Here is a 19,619-nt window from a genome sequence, read left to right on the forward strand (position 1 = left end):
ATGTTAAAATATAGAGTCACCATCATGTAATTCACTATTGAAGCAAGAACATTCAACCCGTTCCCTCCCTATCTCTGCCTCCGCCGTTTGGATTCTCTATAGCTAGTTGTTTTCTAAATTGTGGTTTATATATTATGGTCACTGCCTTCTTAACAAAGGAAAGTAAATATAGATAATTCTTAATCAGTCCCATGTGACTCAGAGGTCAAAAGAGCAGTTCTTAATAGGTAACCTCCTTTAAATACTAATATCTAAGGACAAGCTTTTAGAGCCTGGGGCTATTAAAAAACATTATAGTTTAAGATTGGGTTCCACCCAAGATGCCTCCACAGAGCCTGGGGTTGGGAAACTGGCTGAGGAAGAGATAAAGTGGCAGCAAAATCCACAGCAAATGAACAGATGACTCATTGTCCCTTCTTTGAACTTCAGGAATGGTGAGATGGAGAGGGGAAAAAGGCAGGGGCTCTCTGAAAGACGAGAGTCAGGGAGCGGCAGGAATTACACATGTTTAAAGGGCAAAGAAATGGCATTCTCAGTCAAGTGAAGCCCTTCAAGGAAAGAACATTAGAAAACTGTAACTTGATTAGACTTTAAGAGAACCATTGTCCTGAATATGGTAATCGTATTCCCTCCTTTACAACTCCAACGACTACCGGGTGAAGTCTGATGCTGACAAACCGTGCTTTATCTTGAATTAGTCCTTAATATTTCCTCACCAGGGATGGGGGCCACTTGGAATTCCCTAAGCAAGCAAGAGAATTTCATCCCTTCATCCATTTCTTCACATGTTCTCTGCCCCAAGCTCTCATCCCAGCTGGCAAACTTCTGTGCACAAAGCCTGCCTTAAGTGTTATTTTTTTCTTTAAGAATTTCCCAACTCCCACTCTCTCCTTTTACTCAGTATGATTGTGCTTTGTCTCTGGTCTCACAGCCCCTTAAGCGTGTCTTTGTTAACCTACTTGCTGCTGTGAATTAGATCCTCTCTCTGACCCCTGCAGTCTCCCTCAAGTCACATGGAAGCGGATTATTGTGCAGTTCTTACCACATGATAGGAGCATGATATAAATTGTTGAGTATTATTAAAAGATGACAAACACATAGATGGTTTTAAAACTGTCAATTATGCCAGGACCAGAAAATCATATGCTACACACATACATGATTCTGTTTTGGTCTTTCCAGACTATGTAATTTGCTTTTATTTAGTAGCTTAGTGGTAGATACCTTGTCTAGCATGCCTGAGGCCCCAGGTTCAATTCCCAGTGCAAAGGGGAAAAATTTAAAAAAATAAGCATCATCAATGTACTTCTCGAGGTAAAAATGTATGTATGAATTCATTTGCTATCTAAAATGGGCTATCTAAATGTAGCTGAGTAGTCTGAGATACTGTCCAGCTGTCAGAGAGCATTTGGGTTTATTTAGTTCAGTCAGTGTGCCTCTGTCTGGTATCGCCTCTTCAGAGCACCCAAATCAAATAGCATGTGAAGACCTGAGCTGATGGGGGCGGGGGGGGCAGAGGAATTCTAGCGAAGGTTAGCCTTGAATTTTAACATTCTTGACTCCAGCATTAAACTCTGTTTCTTTAACTGGAGAATATATAATGTGTTCTGAACTTCATTTTTGTTGTTTTAAAGCCTACCCAAGTATCCACCTTTTTTTTTTCCAGTTCAAGATTGAAGAGGACAGGAGAGCAGAGAGCTGATTCTGCCCCCAGCTGGCTGAGGCTGGGTGAGCCAGCAGGGCAGTCCTGGAGAAGTCATCCTGGTAGTGGGTGCAGGAGAACTGGTGAGCTGACCGGCTCATCTACCACGCAGGGCCAGATCCGGGGCTCTGAGTTGGCCACCATTCAACTGTATGAATTGTGAACATGTGAAGGGTCTGGTCCACAGATCCAAAGCTGCAGGAGCTCCATGACACAGGGCAACAACAGGAGATCTGAGAGGTGTCCCAGTTAAGGAGCCAGTATTGATGTGTAGCAGAAGCCAGAGGCCTTGAAACAGACCAATGACTCAGGGCAACAAATATTTGTAAGGAAGGAAGTGGGGCACCCTGTGACACACTACAGCTTCCACAATGAGATGTTCTTTCTTTTGGTGAGGAGGTTGCAAGAATGAGGGTAGGTAAGAAGAGACAGGGGGGGATGAGTAGGATTGGGGTACATGATATAAAATTCACAAAGAAGAAAAAAGAAGACAAGAGCAAGCCAGGCCTGGATATAGTGTCAGCTACTGAGGAGGCTGAGGCAAAGGATTATAAATTTAAGGTCAGCCTGATCTACACAATGAGTTCCAGGCCAGTCAGGGCCACATGGTGAGACCTAGCCTCAAAGTCAGAAACAATGGAAAAAGAGGGAAAACTCTTTTATAATGTGTGTTGGCTTTAGTATCGCTGCTTTAGTTTATTCCTATTGTAGGCTTTGGACCTAGACCACTTATCTACAATTCGTAATTCACAGAAAAATCCCCAGGGAGTGGATAACTTAAAGAGGAAGGCTGACTTCACCTGGCTCACGTGGCACAATAGCTACAATGGCTTTAGAAGAATTTAAGTAATTAGCATTTCTAGACAGCGTACATTAATGATTTTTTTGTTAAACTGATGTCTAATACCTCTTTCTTTTCTTTCTCTCTCTCTCTCTCTTCCTTCCTTCCTTCCTTCCTTCCTTCCTTCCTTCCTTCCTTCTTTCCTTCCTTCCTTCCTTCCTTCCTTCCATTCTTACATATAAGCACACTGTAGCTATCTTCAGACACACAGGAAGAGGGCATTGAATCCCATTACAGATGGTTGTGAGCCACCATGTGGTTGCTGGGATTTGAACTCAGGTCCTCTGGAAGAGCAGTCAGTGCTCTTAACCACTGAGCCATCTCTCTAGCCCCTACCCCTTTTTTATTACTAACACCACTTTCAATACTAAAGCAGTCATTACCAAAAAAGCATATGATAACCAGTACCCACGGGAACCTGACAGCCTGATCTTTATTATTATTATTATTATTTTTAATCATTATATGCAGTAGAGCCTCATATTTTGTGTGGCTGACATAGGAGGGGGTATTAATGTTCTTATTCAGGAATATAGAATCATGCTATCTGGCATCAAGTTATAGAAAAACTCTCCCCATTTGGAAGTGACACATGAAATTTCCTATTTGAAGTCAAGAATATGCCAATTGGAGCAGAGAGTTAGGGGAGAGGAAGCAATAGAAATAGAAGAAGAGAACTGACTTAAGTTGAATTGAAGCAATTAATTTGAAATCGCAAATAAAACAGTAAATGTTCCACTGGTATTTTAAACCACCAGCAAATCTTTACTAGCAATGTTAAAAATTGACCAATTAAATACTTTAAATAGAAAAATTATAAAAACCTTCATATAGTACATCATAATTCTCTCATCGAATATACTCTTCTGCTGAAATCTCTAGCATTTCTTCATCTGTGCATTCTTCTGTCTCTGGCAAATTGCCCCAAAGTAGGAAGTTTACACCTGAAAATAAAAGGCCATAAAATTCTTCAGAGCTTATTACTACAGTTCAGAACACGATATATAAAATTTTATATGCCAAGCTTACCATATAAACTCTGGCATCACTAGTGAAGACAGTGGCAGAAAGAGATGTCTTACAAATAAAACTAATATTATCCATCTATCACATGAGCATTTTTTTTTACCTAATCTTTTTTTTTTAAGATTTATTTATTCATGTATTTTATGTATATAAGTGCTCTGTCTTCATGCACAACAGAAGGAATCAGATCTCATTACAGAGGGTTGTGAGCCACCTTGTGGTTTCTGGGAATTGAACTCAGGACCTCTGGAAGAGCAGTCAGTGCTCTTAACCGCTGAGCCATCTCTCCAGCTCTCAACACAAACACTTTTAAGACCTGTTTAAGCAAAAGCTTGAATGTTAGACTCTTAGAACTCAAAAGGAACTCTGGAGTCCCCATCTGCTCCAACCCTGTCTCCAGGTACTCTACACTGATACTTTAAAATATATTTCAATAATTTTTAGAATAGAGATTACACAGGATTCTTTTAGATTAAGTATCTTTTTGCAGGGTACAAGGAAAATTTCTTAATGAATCATTTCCTCAATATACAGAACAGTAGCTAATATAATTTTTCTGATCAAGATAAGGTGGACCTGCTGGTATAGGCTTTAGTCCCAGCTGTTGGGGTAAATGCAAGTTCCAGGTCATCTTGGACAACTTACTGAGATACTGTCTCAAAAAGTAAGAGGCTTTAGGGAACAGTTGAGTGGTGGAGCCCTTGCCCCGGAAGTGTGAGGTCTGAGGTTCAGTCCCCAGCACGTTGGTGTTAAAGCAGTCAGTTACGATGTAGTTCCTTAAAGTAGGCGGGCTTTAGATTACAGGCTGTCAAAGTAGAGCTGTGGACTGGAGGACTAGGTCACAGGGTCGCTGTAACAAATGATACTCTAAAGCAGCACTGACAGAGAAATCAGACTTCATGTCAACTAGCCCAGCACAGGGACAGGCCAAACCTACTGAGGAGAATGAGAGGACTTAAAGTACTAAGTTAGGAGAGAATAAAAACCATCCTGAGACAATCTCAAGCTGTCTAGCTAGCAGTGAGAGCAAAAGGAAGGCCGCCCAGCTCAGGGTATCTGCTCTACACCAAGACAGGGGCCACGTGGTAGCATGGAATGAGCCAGGGCTTACAGATTGGTTTGAGTTTAGCTTCTGCCACTACTGGCATTTTCCGCTGCCCAGATGTTCACTCAGTTATTCTCCATATCTACCATATTGGACACACGGTGACCAGTAATCACTTGCAAGGGATAGGTTAAAATCCCAGTGTTTCACTGCACCGATGTAATATTTCCTTCACTCACTATCAGCATTTTTACTTCAAGTGTACACAACTGTAGATAGAGATTATTGCTCTGTGTTATCTAAAGTTTTTTTGTTGTGTTTTCTGTTTCTACGATAGTCGCATGTAGCCTAGGCTAGCCTCTAAGTCATTATGTAGCTGAGGATGACCTTAGACTCCTCATTTTCTACCTCTACATTCCAAGTGTTGAGATCACAAGCATGTGCCAGTACATTTGGCTAAAATTTTTATAGAATGGTATTATATTGTGTGTATTTTTCTAATTTATCTCATTCGTCTTATTTCTGAGTTTTATCTGTTTGACATATGGTGTCGATTTACTTGACTTACTTTTTATTCTGTAGAGTATTTTATTGAGAATATTTTGTTTTTAACTTAACTGGTGTGTGGGCACATGCATATATGCTAGTGTACAAGTGGAGCACTGGACAGCGGCTTTGGGACTCTCGCCTTCCTTCCACTGTGTTGAGGTGGGGTCTTTCTAGTTTCTACTACACTGGTCCAGCTATGCTTGTATATGAACTTCCAGGCAATTCTCCTGTCTCCAACTCTCGTGGGGACTGAACTGAGATCAGGCATGTACAGCAAGGGGCTTTTACCTGCCGAGACATCTCATCTTTTAGATCTTTTAAAACACATTGAAAATTCAGCCTGTCATTGCTGAGCCCAATTTGCTTCGGCACCAAGTAAAATGTGCACATGGTTGAAGCAGTGGGGCTAGACAAGTTTATCTTGTTTGGCAAAGAGATTGCGATCTAATCAGGCAAGAAGTTAGTCCTTATTTGAAGTGACAGAATCTAGAGATATCTATTATGTGCTTTTCCTTAATGGTTTTGTGTCTGAATTGCTTAGTATAAAAAAACATTTCCTAACAGCCATTCCAAGAATAAATGGTGATCTGCTTCTGTAACATGTGCTGAGGGGCTCACCAGATTGCAAAGAATTGCGAAGCCAAAACCTAAGTAAAAACTAGAATCCATAAAGGTAAACTGAATGCCTTGGGAGACAGTCTAGGGAATCTAGCTGATTTCCCAAGTGTATTTGGGAAAGTTCTGGGAAATTAGATTGATACGTGTAAGCTGACCTAAGACACAGACCTTTTAGAGAACTTTCTGGAATTTTATATAACTCCTATATGCATTCCTCTGGTCTACTTATTCAGATGATTCAAGGACAGGTCCAAAGCCATTAGAAAGCTCCTTTTGACAAGCATCTAGGAACTCTTACTTTAAATCACAGTATTAGGATTACAAAGGAGAAGTTTGATATTCTTGGAGTCTGTACTCAGGAACCATGAAGCAACTTAGCACAATTGGTTCAAAGGAGGAAAAAATAAATGAGGAGATTGGATCTGACAGAAGGACCACCTTCCTCTCTCTGTTAGGAGGGGGGAAATCCTGTGATACATCTGTTTCTCATGGATTAGAGTCAGTGCAAATGAAAGAACGCTGGTCTTTTATGTTTGAAAAATTGACCAATATTCTAAAGTAAATCAAAACTGAAATATCTCCACCCTGTGTTTTGAATCCTGTGAAGCAGGAAAAATCGTATCAAAGCAGAAACTTTCTTTAATGTGTCCCATGGGCAACACAACACAAATATAAAGTGAAAAACCTATATTAGGAGCCTCTATTTTACTTGAGAGACTTAGAGGAGTCCTTGCTTGAAAATGGCCATCTTAACATATAAAGTTTTAAATTAAAAGGCCGAAGCAATGGACTAGAAAGCCACTGTTGAATTCAGGCAAAGAAAAAAAAAAATCAATCTTGAAAACACAAGCATAATTGGAGGGTTTAAAATGATCTCTTAGTCTATCAAAGTAAATTATACACACAGACAGATAGACAACCACAGCCACGTTGTCACACACACACACACACACACACACACACACCACACACACATACACACACACACAGACACACCCACACACTCACTCACTTACATACACACACACACTCACACACACACACACACACACACACACACACATACACACACAGTCACACACAGTCACACAGACACAGACACACACATACACACATATATACACACAGCCACAGCCACAGCCACAGCCACAGCCACAGCCACAGCCACACACACACACACACACACAGCCACACACACAGCCACACACTTACACACTTTTGAAAGGAGCATGCTGGGCTAGAGATGTAGTTCAGTCAGTCTGGCATACAAAGCCCTGAGTTTAAACTTCAGGATCTCATAAAACCAGGCTTGGGTCAAACCATCCTTGGATGCATAGTGAGTTTGAGGCCAGCTTGGGCTACTTGAAACCCTGTCCAAAAAGAAGTAAGAACCTGAGTTTGATGACTGTAACCTATATGGAACAAGGGAGAATTGACTCCACAGGTTGTCCCTCTGATCTCCATATGCAAGTCATTGTGTATACACATGCATACACACACACACACACACACACACACACACACACACACACACCATACTCTTAATAAAATGTAATGAATTTTTTAAAAGAACAATTTATAATGTACTTTCCTTTTTCTCCTTCCTTCTACATGTGTGTGCACATTGTACATGTGCAGAGGTCAGAGGGGGACACTGGGTATTTAGCTGTATTACTCTCGACTTAACGTCTTTGAGACAGTGTCTTTCATAGAACTTGAGGCTTGCTATTTTAGCTAGATATGGTTGTCAGGGAGATCCTGTCCCAGTCTCCCAGTGAAGGGAGTTACAGGTACACTCAGTTATGTCTGGCTTTACATGGGTGCTGGGGGTTCAAACTCCAGTCTTCATCCTTGTGAACTCTCTCTTATCCACTGAGCCATCTCCCTATTCCCTAGCATATTTTATTACTAAAATAATTTATATAACACATTAGAATTAAATATTTCCCTCGACTAGAATTCTACTGTACTTTATTGATATACATGTTAATATATATGTATATATAGTTTAACATTTATTAATTTTGTTTAATGTGTATGTGTGCTTGTCTACTTATCTGCATGAGTATCACAAGCATGTAGGTGCCTGTGGAAGTAAGAAGAAGGCACTGGATCCCCAGGAACTGGAATTACAGGCAGTTGTAGGCTGTCTAATGTGGATGCTGAGAACCAAACCCTGGTTCTCTGTAAGAGTCATAAGGCTCTTAATCACTGAGCCATCCCTTCAGCCCCTGAAATGTATTGATCTCACAGAATCCTTAAACAGAGGCTACTCAGTCTTCTTCCTATTCCTCACTGCCACGACCCTTCCCTCCTCTCTTACAGATGTTTGCATGCACACACCCCCCTTGACTCTCCATGTACTGTCTTCAAAAGCTATCTGTAATCAGAATGTGTATTAGCATACTATCTCACAGAAATAAAGACAGTGTGTGGTGGTTCATACCTAAAGCACTTTGGAGGCTGAGGTAGAAGGACTGAGCAATAGAGGCCAGCCTGGGCTACTTAGTGTGACTGTGTCAAAGAAAACCAAAAACCAAAACCGAAACCTAATCTGAAGTCTTCCCTCAATTCAATAAGCGGTGACGAATTTTGGCTGATAGTTTTCATAACTGAACGTGTAGGGGGAAAGGGACCAGTTGTCCACTCTAGCTAATCCAATCTAGCTGTGGAGGTTACAGGGGGTTCCTTCAGGTACTGATAGAGAAGCGTTACAAGGAAATGTATAAATCAGTTGTTTCTTACCAGTCGAGTCTAGTCTGTTTATACCATAAACCGCCTGGCTGTGAAACATCCAGAAGTGTCCGTTGTTGCAGGAAAGAAGGCAGGAGCTACACGGAACAATCACATGGTAGCCTACAATGTTCCCACTTAAAAAAAAAAAATAAGTAACTGTTAGTAGATTTGTCTGCTAAGGTAACCAGACCACATAAGTTTCACGCCTCTCCTCTACACGGAACACAGCACTCACAGGTCTGTGTGTGAAACAGTCCTAACATTTCTGCATTTCCTCGCTCACATTATTTTATTCTTGCTCTCACTGAAGGCCAGTTTTGGGAGATGATCTGTTCTAGAAAGTACTCAAAACTTATGTTGCTATACAGAGAAAATATATGAAATAAACTCAGATCTATAGGTAAAGGATTTTGTTAGCCTTGGGACTGTGACAAGGTGAGTCTTTATATGTCCAAGTTTTTAAAAATTGTTTCAACAAAGCGGAGAGGTAGGTGAGGGCATGGGTTCGCTTAATTAAACCCAAGATGGCGGCTCTCATTTAGTTGCAGTCATTTTGGAGGACTTGAGAAGCAAAGCAAATCTCCAGCCCCTGGAGAAAGTGGAAAATGGTTTTACTGTCTTCAGCAGATCATGAAGTTTCTCATTCTCACAGCTTCTTTCACAAGTCTCATGCTAGCTACAGTGAACACACAGAGAATGTACTGTTCCCCCTTTTTTTTGCACTATGAATTGTTTATACCCTGATGGTGAAAATGCTTACTACAGCTCAGTACCCCGTGAGATTTGGGGAGCAGTTCCTCTCACAAGACCTTACAGAACACTATAAACTAAAACCACCCTGTCTTCGAATCACAGCACACTGAGCAGGCAAGTGAGTGAAAACCAAAGTTATTCTTGGACCAGAGCTAACAGTTATTTGTAAGGCTAGGCTGCAAGAATATATAGACTCAGCCACCACCCATGTCATTCATTTGTCTCTCCACTCACCTATGCAACTAATATTTGTTGACTATCTACTATATGCTGGGTGCTGTTCTAGGTGCTAGAAGTCCATCAGTGAACAAAGCCAAGCCCTTGTTCTTAGGGCACAGACATTCCAGTGGGTTTGTATTAGATAGTTTTGCTCCCTTGCCAGCCCCTTCAGTGACTTTCCACTGGGCGAACAGCTTAACATATTCAAAGCACATGTTAATTTTCTTCCTGCCATGGGTCTTCATATCCACTATTCCCTCTGCCCATTCTGTACGTTCTTCTTTTTTTTGTTTTTTTGGTTCTTTTTTTTTCCGGAGCTGAGGACCGAACCCAGGGCCTTGCGCTTCCTAGGCAAGCACTCTACCACTGAGCTAAATCCCCAACCCCCTGTACGCTCTTCTTATACTTAGGACTCAACTCCAGCGTTCACGTCTCTATGGGCTATCCTTCCCTCACAACGATGTCTTAAATGGCTCTTACTTGCGTCCTCAATTTCTGGTATTTCCTATCACATATTGTCATTTTCTCTGTAGTACTCCCACTGCAGTAAATATCCTATTGATCTTAGTATTAGATTGGAACGATCATGTTTCTACTAGAATACTATGTCCAGAGGTCAGTAACTTTATCTTATGGATATCCTGGGTTTCCAGTCCTGACATCAGCAACTGGTACACAGTAGGTTCAAGCACAGCTTGAATTGGTAAGGTCAGACAGCCACTAACACATTAACAGTCTGCTGACTTGTAACTCTCAACCTCTCTGCAATGATATAACACAACTTCATCCATCTTTCAGAGATACTAGTAATAGACCTCGTCCTCCTTTCACTTACACTTCATGCAGCTTTCAACATTCAGCCATTTATTTCCAGCTTACAATTTGAGAAGCTAGATTCCGCATCTAATGCTGCTTCTTAATTCCTATCTTTATGAAACTAAATGTTCAGACAGAATTTCAGAGCCGGTCATGGTGGCACACACATGTAACCCTAGTAGCTGGAAGCGGAAGCAGGAGGAGTATGAATTGGAGGCCAATGCTAACTCTATAGGAAGTTCAGATCAGGCTTGGCTTCATAGGACAGCAGTGTCTCAAAAAAGGTAGGAAGGAGGGATGGAGGGAGGTTGTGAGGTGGGGAGTGTGAGGGAAGGAGGGAGAGGAGAGTTGGGGAGGACAGAAATTAAACAAGTTGGGTGTGGTGGTTGGTGCACATAATCCCAGCACTCAGGTGGCTGAGTCAGAAGAGTTGCCAAAAATTAGAGGCGCTCCTGGACTAGATAGTGAATTCAAGATCAGCCTGAGTTACAGAGTAAGAACATGTCCCAAAAAGAAAAAAATTAGCTGTGTGTCACATCATGCCTTTAATCCCAGCACTCTGGAGGCAGAGACAGACAGATCTCTATGAGGCCAGCCTGGTCTACAAATCAAGTTCTAGGACAGCCAGGGCTACATAGAGAAACCTTGTCTCAAAAAACCAAAACCAAACAAACAAAATTTCTAACTCTACAAGTTTCCTAACTTTAGAGGTTTAAAGAGTTTATTCAAGACCATGAAGAAAACAAGAATAAGGCAGGCCTCAGATCTGATTTATATGTGGGGTCAGGTAGCATGATGTGGCTGAGTGAAAACCACAAGTCAATCTGGGGTTTAGCTCTTCAGGGGCCTTCCACCTTTTTTTCTGAGAAGGGTCTCTCACTGAAGTCTGAGGCTTGTCAGTTAGCCTAGGCTGGCTGTCAAGGGAACTCTTTGGATCCCTTTGTCTTTGAGCTGGGACTGCAAGTGTGTGCTACCACATCCAGGTCAAATTCAGATCCTCATATTTCCACAGCAAGCATGTCGAGCCATCTTCCCCTCATCTCTGATTTTTTGTGTGTGTGTGTAAATCCTATTGATTTAATTTACTAATTGATTTAATCTCTTAGGTTACACAGGTTTATTGGGGAGCAGATATTTGCAAATATACTTTGAAAAACTATAAACTGTATTTGTAAAGTATCACAAAGACTCTTTTAAAACAATAGTTCTAGGACTGGCAAGATGGCTCAGTGGGTAAAAGTTCTTGCTTCTAAGCCAGAGGACCCAAGTTCAATCCCTGGGTTCCCTATGGTAGAATGAAAGAACAAATTTTCACCTGCACACGTGTCACGGCACACATGTTACACATACATACCCATGCACATAAGTAGATAAATGTAATTAAAAAAAAAAAGCTCTACGAAACATGTTCTTTTAGTGGCTCACTGCCCGAGTTACATAAATGCGGATGCAGCCTACAGAATCTTTCTGTGGGTTTTTATGTCAATATCTACCTTCCAAACTCAGGCTATCTACAACAGTGGCCCAATTTACCATTTTAAACATGCGATGTCCTTCAGTTTACACTTGCAGATTCCTGTGAAATAGCATCTTCCAATGAAATCCACTGTGCTGGAGGAGAAAAGAAGTTTACAGATAGTCAAATATTCTAAAGCCTTTAATTCTAAAATGAGATAAAATTTTGCCATATGTCCTCTCTAAAAATTGTATGTGAATATGTGTGTGTTTGTATGTGATGTGATGTGAGTGTGTGTGTGTGTGTGTGTGTGTGTGTGTGTGTGTGTGTGTATGGCAGTAGAGATAGAACTCAGGACTTTATAAATGCTAGGCAAGCATGCTACCTACCATTGGGCTATATTCCAATAATTCAATCTTTCTTTTAAATATGTAGAGTTTTTCTTAAATTTTATGTGTATGAATGCTCCTGCAGGCCAGAAAAAGGCATCGGATCCCATTACAGATGGTTGTGAGCCACCATGTGGTTGTTGGGAATTGAACTCAGTTCCTCTGGAAGAGCAGCCAGTGCTCTTAACCTCTGAGCCGAGTCCCCAGCCCCAAATATGTACAGTTTAAAAGTATTGAATACGGTCACATTATTGTGGGATGACAATCCAGAGCATTTTCATATTGCAAATCTGAAACTCTATACTTATATAACCCTAATTTCCCCACTTCCTAGCTATCACTATTGTCCTTCAGATACTTCATATAAGCAAAGTCATACAGTATTTATTGTTTAGTTACTGGTGTTCCACTTAGCATAATGTACTCCAGGTTTATCTCCTTACAGCAAGTGAAAAGATTTCTTTCCTTTAAGGCAAATTTCTGGGTACCCACTTACTAGATGAGTCAATGGGAAATTAGATTATGTCTATCTCTTAGATTGTGGATGCTGCTGCTATAAATGATGCTGATCTGAATTCTTTGGATGTATACCTATAAGTGGAATTATATGGATCATATGGTGATTCTGTATTTAATAGTTAAAGAATCACCACATTATTTTTCTTTTTTTCTTTTTTTTTTTTTTTTTTTTGAGCTGGGAACTGAACCCAGGGCCTTGCGCTTGCTAGGCAAGTGCTCTACCACTGAGCTAAATCCCCAACCCCGCCACATTGGTTTTCTACAGCAGCTTTACCATTTCACGTTCCTGCAGCATGCCAGGGCCCTGATTTTTCCATAGTATCCCAAGGACACTTTTAGTTGTGATTTGGCACAAATTTCATAAATTCAGAGCTGAACTAGACTCTAAAATATAACCGTAGTTCATTTTTGTAAGAGTTGGGTAATATTTGTGCCGACTATAAACATTTAGCAGATTTACTCCTCTTGCAGAGGACAGCAGTTCACTTCCCAACACCCATATCATGAAACCTACAACTGCCTACCCAGAGGACACCTCTAGCCTCAAGGCACCTGTGCACACATCCACCCATCCTCGAACAAACACACACATAACACATAGTGACAAAATAAGATAAATCTTAAAGATACGTTCACTGATCCACACCCATTTAGCACATGAATCCATTGTGATTTTAACACCAACAGAGAAAAACAAGCAACACACAAACCCTGATTCTATGCTATGCACCAATATGTGAGACTTCCTTTAATGACCACAGCTGTTGTAGAGATAGAATATTTCAAATTCTTGTGTGAGCATATCTAACTAAAACAATACATTGGATCATAGAACCTTTGGGACATTTGGTTCTACGATTTTATCATCTAGGGCTTTCTTTTTCACCATACAAGTACACATACACAAATAAAATCGCACCTCATTTATCTCTGTAATAAATGATGACTGCCCTTAGGCAATTCACAGAAGATTTCAAGGGGGCAAACGAAGAGGTTATATATAGCTTTACTTCCCTATATTTTAAAATGTTCAAATTTACTCTCTTTATCAATCATGAATTTCACTTTAAATGAATCATTACACACTTTTCAAGTGACGGTTAGACTTGCTTCAGAAAGGAAGCAAGGAGCCTTAGAGTCAACATAAGGGATGCGCAAACACATGACTCTTAAGTGCCTGGAAGCATGACCTCAGTACCGACCACGTTGGGCAAACCACAGACTTGGTCCAGACAGTCTGCCCACTTAGATAAACTCCAAGGGAATCATCAGACTGATGGGAGTGGCTGGAACACCAAATGATAACCTTGACTCTCAGGGACCCATGCCATCCACTGTCCAGTAAAGGGCCACCCGTAAGACTTACTTGGTAGGAGGGATGTCTGTAGAGTAAAGGTCTATGTCAGTGTCAGCCAACAGAACAGCCTTCATTCCCCTAGAGCTGAGAACTTGTTTACAGAATTTGCAACACAGGATGGACACGCATCGGTCCTTGAAAGTACAGTTGTTGGTAGACATAGTGTCCCGCGCAGATAAGAGGTGCAGAGTTTTGAAAGGGGAAACCTTGATTTCCTCAGGCTAACAATCGAGTTTAAGGAAGGTCTTGAGTTCTCTAAGCTCTAAAACTAGGAAGAGAGTCCTGTTTTCCTGGTGGAAAGGTAAGATTAGTATTTATTGAGTAGGCGGAACAAATTTTACTTCTTTTTGACCTGGGGAGGGAAGGGAAATGGGAGTTCGAGGTAGGGAGAGACAAGTGGAGTTGAAGGAAGACTTCGCCACAGGCTTTATTTTCTCTGGTCTTCAAGAACCTTCTGCTCTTCAGCTCTGACTCCAGCCCGGGAATTTGGCGATTCCCAGAGGACTCTTCCCTTTAAAGCCTCGCCTCTCTGACCACTCCCAGCGCGAGCTCCGCCCGCAGAGCGCTCCAATTCCTTGCTCTGCTCCACGCGGCTTCTTCGTAGGATTCAACGCCCCTTAGTCCTTTCCGTGCCGGCTCTGGACCTGTCCTGCTCTCTCCTCTCCGAGCTCGGCTGCGGGCTCCCTCCCTCGCACCACAGCTCTCGGAGTCCTCTCTACCCAGCTCTCGCACTCGCTGCCCGTTACCCTTAAGGTCTCTCCCACAGAGGTGGCTCCAAAGTGAGCAGCGATGTTGCGAGGTGGAGGGGAGAGGCCTTGGAATAGGCTCGGTCAGCACCGGAGTCAGTCACGGAACACGCCGGGTTTTGCTCTTTCTTCCGCTTTCTCTGCTTTTCTAACCCGCTGTCAGTTTGAATTGTCTGCGCCGAGCAGGGATTGGGAGGACTAGAATTCGACCAAGTCCCACATTGGAAGGCCAAGGGCCTTTTCCTGACGTGGGCTCAGAGGCCGCGCCCCAGTAACGGTGCCGATGTCAGATGGGCTCTCTGATTGGTTAAGCTTAGCTCGGCCTCTAAGCTCATTGGCCAGCATCTGCTTGGATTAAACCCTTCTTCCCCCTGTGAACTTGGAAGACACACCCCGAGTTTCTTATTGGTAGATGTGCTTACTGTCCAGGCCGGTCTCTACTGCTTATTGGCTGAACTTCTCTCCTCCCTTTACCGTCCCGATTGGTCCTGTCTTCTCTTGCGAGTTTGTGTTTGGTTGTCGCTTCCATTTTATCCCGCCCATCAGTTCTACTTTAGGCTTTCACAGGCCGGGGAGTAGCTCACTCTGGGACTGAGCCTAGGCAGCTAGTGTTCGCCACACCTCTAAGTTTCGTCAGCCCCGCCTCTATTCCTGGCGTCTATGGATCAGTTATTCCTATTGGCTGGAGGCCCCGTCAGTCGATAGAAGGCGGGCGGTGATTGGCAAAGGGGTGGGCTCTGCTTCCCGGCGGGGTCTTGCGGAGTTGGCGGAGTCTCCTTAGGGAACTGGGGGGCCGAACTGCGTAGAAGAGGGTGGCGGGGAGGAGAGCGCTAAGTGGGAAGCGGAACCTTGGGCCTGGGACCCGTCGCGGCAGAGCCAGGTAAAGGCTCCTTCTCTCCTTCTTCCCCCGTATGCCCGGCTGCTGCTCTGACTGAACAAACCGGGACTGGGCGGGTGGACGCGTTGCGGATGCTGCTGCCCTCGGCGCCGCCTTAGCGGTGCCGCCGCCCGCGGTCCTCACACCGCCCTCCTCGGCCCTCCAGATCCCCCAGTGCAGCCCATAATACTTCTCAGGACTGCTCATCTCTCCGCCCATCCCTGCACTGCCGAGGACTGTCCTCACGCGGCGACACCGCCCTCCCGCAGCCCCTTTGCACACGGCTGGCCGGGTCCACCTAAGGGGCCTCGCCGTAACGGTCCGCTGGCCTCGTCCCTGGTCTCCTAGCCTTGGCTGCCAGCCGAGGACCCGGAAAGATGGGGTGTTCCTCACGGCTTGCAGGGCGCTTTCTCTGTTCAGCCCTCCAGTCTGTCTCCCAGGGCTCTCCACCCACTCTGATACCCAAACCTCATGCGGGTCCCCAAAGTTGCCAACATCCTGCACTTCACGTTGCAGTCCACCGCGGTTTCTCTCACTGCCTCGCCCCCAAAGCCGTCCTCCCTGCGCCCTCTCTGGTCGTCCAAGCCTGGGCGGCTCGAGCTGGCCCGGGCTCTCTCCCGCCTCAGGACCCCACCTCACGCCCGCCTCCCGCTTCCTGTCCTCCCGCACCGCGCGGCCTCTGCTCGCTCTTCCTGCGCGCGGCCCTTCCTCCAGCCGCCGGGAGTAGGCGACACTGCCGGGAGCCGCCTGTGCGCCGGCGGGGACAGGGCGGCCTAGGAGGCAGGGGCCCGCGGTAGCACTGGAGCTCTTGCCTCAGCCTTCCTGCGGTTGCCTCTCGCGCCTCCTGGAGCGACTATCACTGATGCCTCTCACCCGACTGGGATTGGGTGCGGTATTTGTGATCCCTGGGCTTGGGGGACAAAAAATACTGGGGGTACCATTTAGAGTCACCCTCATACCTGGCTTGGGGGAGGCGACTGTTGCCTGCTGCCTCCTATCTCCGGGTTTTCCCGGTTTAGACCCTCGCCTCTAGCCCGTTTCCTGCTTCTGCCGACCACATTGTTTTCCTGGACGTCCCGTGCGGAGCGGGCCCTTCCTGCAGCGTTCCCCCCTCACCCCCCTTTTTGCTGCCAGGAGAAGCTAGTTACCAAAAACAAAACAACTGGGAGGAGGGGCGGCAGGAGAAGAAAAGTTGTGCCCGTCTGGTTTGTCCCCTCTGGTATTGATCTTGTAGATGTCTGGGAGGTGCCCCAGCCGGGGGTCAGGGGCCGTGTCTCAGGCTAGGCAGGAGGACCCCTCTTGGGCTAGCTGGGCTGGGAAAGCGCCGAGGTGCCGCAGTCCCCACCCGCATCTCTGCTTTCCCGCCGCAGTCTCCGCCCGGAGCACGCGCTGCCGGCTGCTCCAAAGTGTTCTCTTTCTGCCTTGAAGCAAAATCTGGAGGGAGCCTTTTTCCTCCCCTCAACGCCACGCCGGGTCTTCTGAAAGAGCGGGCGTTGTTAGGCCAAGATGAATGGGCCAAAGCTGGACTTGGAGTGTCATCCCCGACCCCACCCCTGTTGCGATTAGGATCTGCCCTAGGACTGATCGCCCCCTCCCCCCTTTTCTTGCATTTACAGCCCTGTGAACCGGAGCAAAGGACTTCCGATCCACTCTGCGCTGCAGCGGCACCCTTTTGGGATTTGATTTGCAGCATCTTTGAGCTGGTACCACACCAAAAAAAAAAAAAAAAAAAAAAAAAAAAAAACCGCGAAGAACGCCTAGGCCTCCCCTGGCACCCCAAGACAAACCCACTCTCTCCAAGGGACACAGCTGGGCGCGTCCACACCCCCGCATCCCCTACACCATGTTGTGCGGAAGGACTTCCACTCCCCGCCTGTGTCGTTGATGTCAGACCCCAGGCCAGCCTCCGGGCTCTGCAGTTCTCCTGGTTAATGCTGCGGCTGTGGTTAGGGCTTTAGTACATAAGCCAGCCGCCGCCGCCCCCCGCTTCCCCACCCCCGGCCTCAGCGCCCACAGCCTGCATGTGTGTGCGGTAGCCGACTGCCCATCCTGCCGCTCGTGTTCTCCGGGAGCTCTGGATACCACCGCGGGGTATTTCTCTGCCCCTGGGAGAAGTGGCCTTGGAGGAATTGATATTAGTGGTTGGATTTTTCCCGTGGATCTATCAATTCACAATTCGGATTTGGAAGAAAAAAGGGAAACATGACGTCTCCAGCCAAATTCAAAAAGGATAAGGAGATCATCGCAGAGTATGATACTCAGGTCAAAGGTAAGGATTTTGAAAATTAGCATAAAGCTGATGTTCTGCAGACTGGTGAAGCATGCGTTTCCACCCCAATTTTCAGGGCGTTTGTTTCTTGGGTGGAGCAGGTGGCAAGTTGACCCCAGAGGTGGTTTCATGGGTGGATCAGAGCCTTGGAATGATCAGCAGTGTCAGGGGCCACAGACACTGGAAGTGGGTTTCAGGAATATCTTTGTGGAGCTGGCCAGTAATTTGGCAGTTCTTTCCCAAAGGGTGGGGGAGGGGCAAGGAGGATCTCCGGAGAGAGAGAAAAAAAGCTGCGATTTGCCTTTGGGTGTCTTGAGTCAAGCTTCCTTGAAGGACAGCTGAGATCTGACAGGTGTTTGGACATTTATTTCAAAGGTTGAAGAGAAGTCCAGATGGCAAGGCAACCTTGAGAAGGATATACCATTTGGAGAGACCTGGGAGAGGTGGGGTTTTTCTGGTGTACTGTGTTAAAGCTTGAGATTTGCCAAGACATTGGATTCAGGAAGTCCCTAGCCGTATTGGGTGTACCTTGTACTTGCCTGACCCATGGTCACCCTACATACAATCAAAGATCGAAGACCAGAAAGAATAAGACCATCCAAACTGGTTTGTACCCTCACCCAAACCTTACAGAGTTAGGCTGTTAGGGTTTCAGACTGGTGCTGAAACTGGAAAATAGGAAGACATAATTGTTTAACCCTTCTGTGTTGTCACCCCCTGCTCCAGAATACACGCTTTTAGGTCCGTTTCCTTTCAGCAAAACTGCGAAGGGGTAAGGCAGAATGTAGACCTGGGGAGTCCAAGCCTTGTCTCCTCGAGTAGTCCACTGCTTAAATGGGCTTCTCAAATCAAAACCTATACCCACATGGCTTTCCTTCTCCAGCATTTCCCTTAAGAGGTATCATGCCTGGGAAGGAGCCCTAGCCTGTGTTTGTGCAAGGCACTGCCCCTTTCTGACCAGTCACAGGGAGGAGCCATGTGGCTCCCGTTCATTGAGACCTTAGCTGGGAAGTGGGAGAGGTGGGTGGCCTTGAATGTTTCACCACATGGTTGGAGCTCTGGGTTTTTCCTTTGTTTCAGAGTAGAGAGGGAGGGGCCCCTACTCCATTCCCTGCACCAATGCAAGGAGACCTTTTCCTATCTTAGAGGACTTGGGAAAGGCCATGCCTCCCCTCTAATGACTGCCTTGGATGTGGGTTAGAGGTAGAGTGTGAAATGCATAGTCCCTTTTATCTCTTGGAAGGTTGAAAGGCAGTTTGAAGTCATCATTGTGTCTTCAGGATTTAAAAAAATATATATATTATCAATTTAGTCAATGCAGGAGTGTCCTAAGGGACCTTCAGTCCACTTGACTACAAATATTGGTCAGTTTTATTACAAGGATGGGGTAGTTGAATGATGAGAGCTTCTGCTGGATTGGAATTGAGAGAGGTGTGGTTTTGAGTTATAGCTGAGGTCTTGGGCTCTTGTCATTATTTTCAGCCTGTTTTGTAAACAATGACCACTGGCCTCTATGTCCTGTCCAGCACATTTTGCTCTTGTAATGCACTCCCTATGGTTTTAGCCAGATATATCATTAAAAAAAAAAATCCAATTCTTAACTGTTGCCGTAGGGATTGTTAATAACTTTGACTTTCCCAGGTGTTCTCCATAAGTATACATTTGACTAAGATGAAAAGTGATTTTTATATGTTGGTGATT

At 44.8% G+C, this 19,619-nt stretch overlaps 2 protein-coding genes across 3 annotated transcripts in view; one reads left to right on the plus strand and one right to left on the minus strand.

The window, feature by feature from the left end:
• Positions 1 to 3,285: 3,285 nt before the first annotated feature.
• On the minus strand, positions 3,286 to 15,358 carry Fam72a (family with sequence similarity 72 member A). 2 transcript variants are annotated; one of them, XM_032914708.1, is made up of 4 exons: positions 14,036 to 15,358; positions 11,839 to 11,916; positions 8,527 to 8,651; positions 3,286 to 3,487 (listed from the first exon to the last, which is right to left on the minus strand). In XM_032914708.1, the coding sequence occupies exons 1-4, from the start codon at positions 14,185 to 14,187 to the stop codon at positions 3,393 to 3,395; spliced, it is 450 nt and encodes a 149-aa protein (XP_032770599.1). In that variant the 5' UTR covers positions 14,188 to 15,358; the 3' UTR covers positions 3,286 to 3,392. The 2 variants fall into 2 exon arrangements, with proteins under 2 accessions (XP_032770599.1, XP_032770600.1); XM_032914709.1 differs by lacking the exon at positions 8,527 to 8,651.
• Positions 15,359 to 15,538: 180 nt separating this feature from the next.
• The window catches only part of Srgap2 (SLIT-ROBO Rho GTPase activating protein 2), a 220,975-nt gene continuing 216,894 nt past the window's right edge, over positions 15,539 to 19,619 (plus strand). The window contains exons 1-2 of the mRNA XM_032914707.1: positions 15,539 to 15,652; positions 17,266 to 17,918. Coding sequence (XP_032770598.1) covers positions 17,852 to 17,918 — 67 coding nt within the window. The 5' untranslated portion in view covers positions 15,539 to 15,652; positions 17,266 to 17,851. The remainder of the gene's footprint in view (positions 15,653 to 17,265; positions 17,919 to 19,619) is intronic.

Source organism: Rattus rattus, chromosome 10, assembly GCF_011064425.1.
Source record: "Rattus rattus isolate New Zealand chromosome 10, Rrattus_CSIRO_v1, whole genome shotgun sequence".
NCBI classification, from domain to species: domain Eukaryota; kingdom Metazoa; phylum Chordata; class Mammalia; order Rodentia; family Muridae; genus Rattus; species Rattus rattus.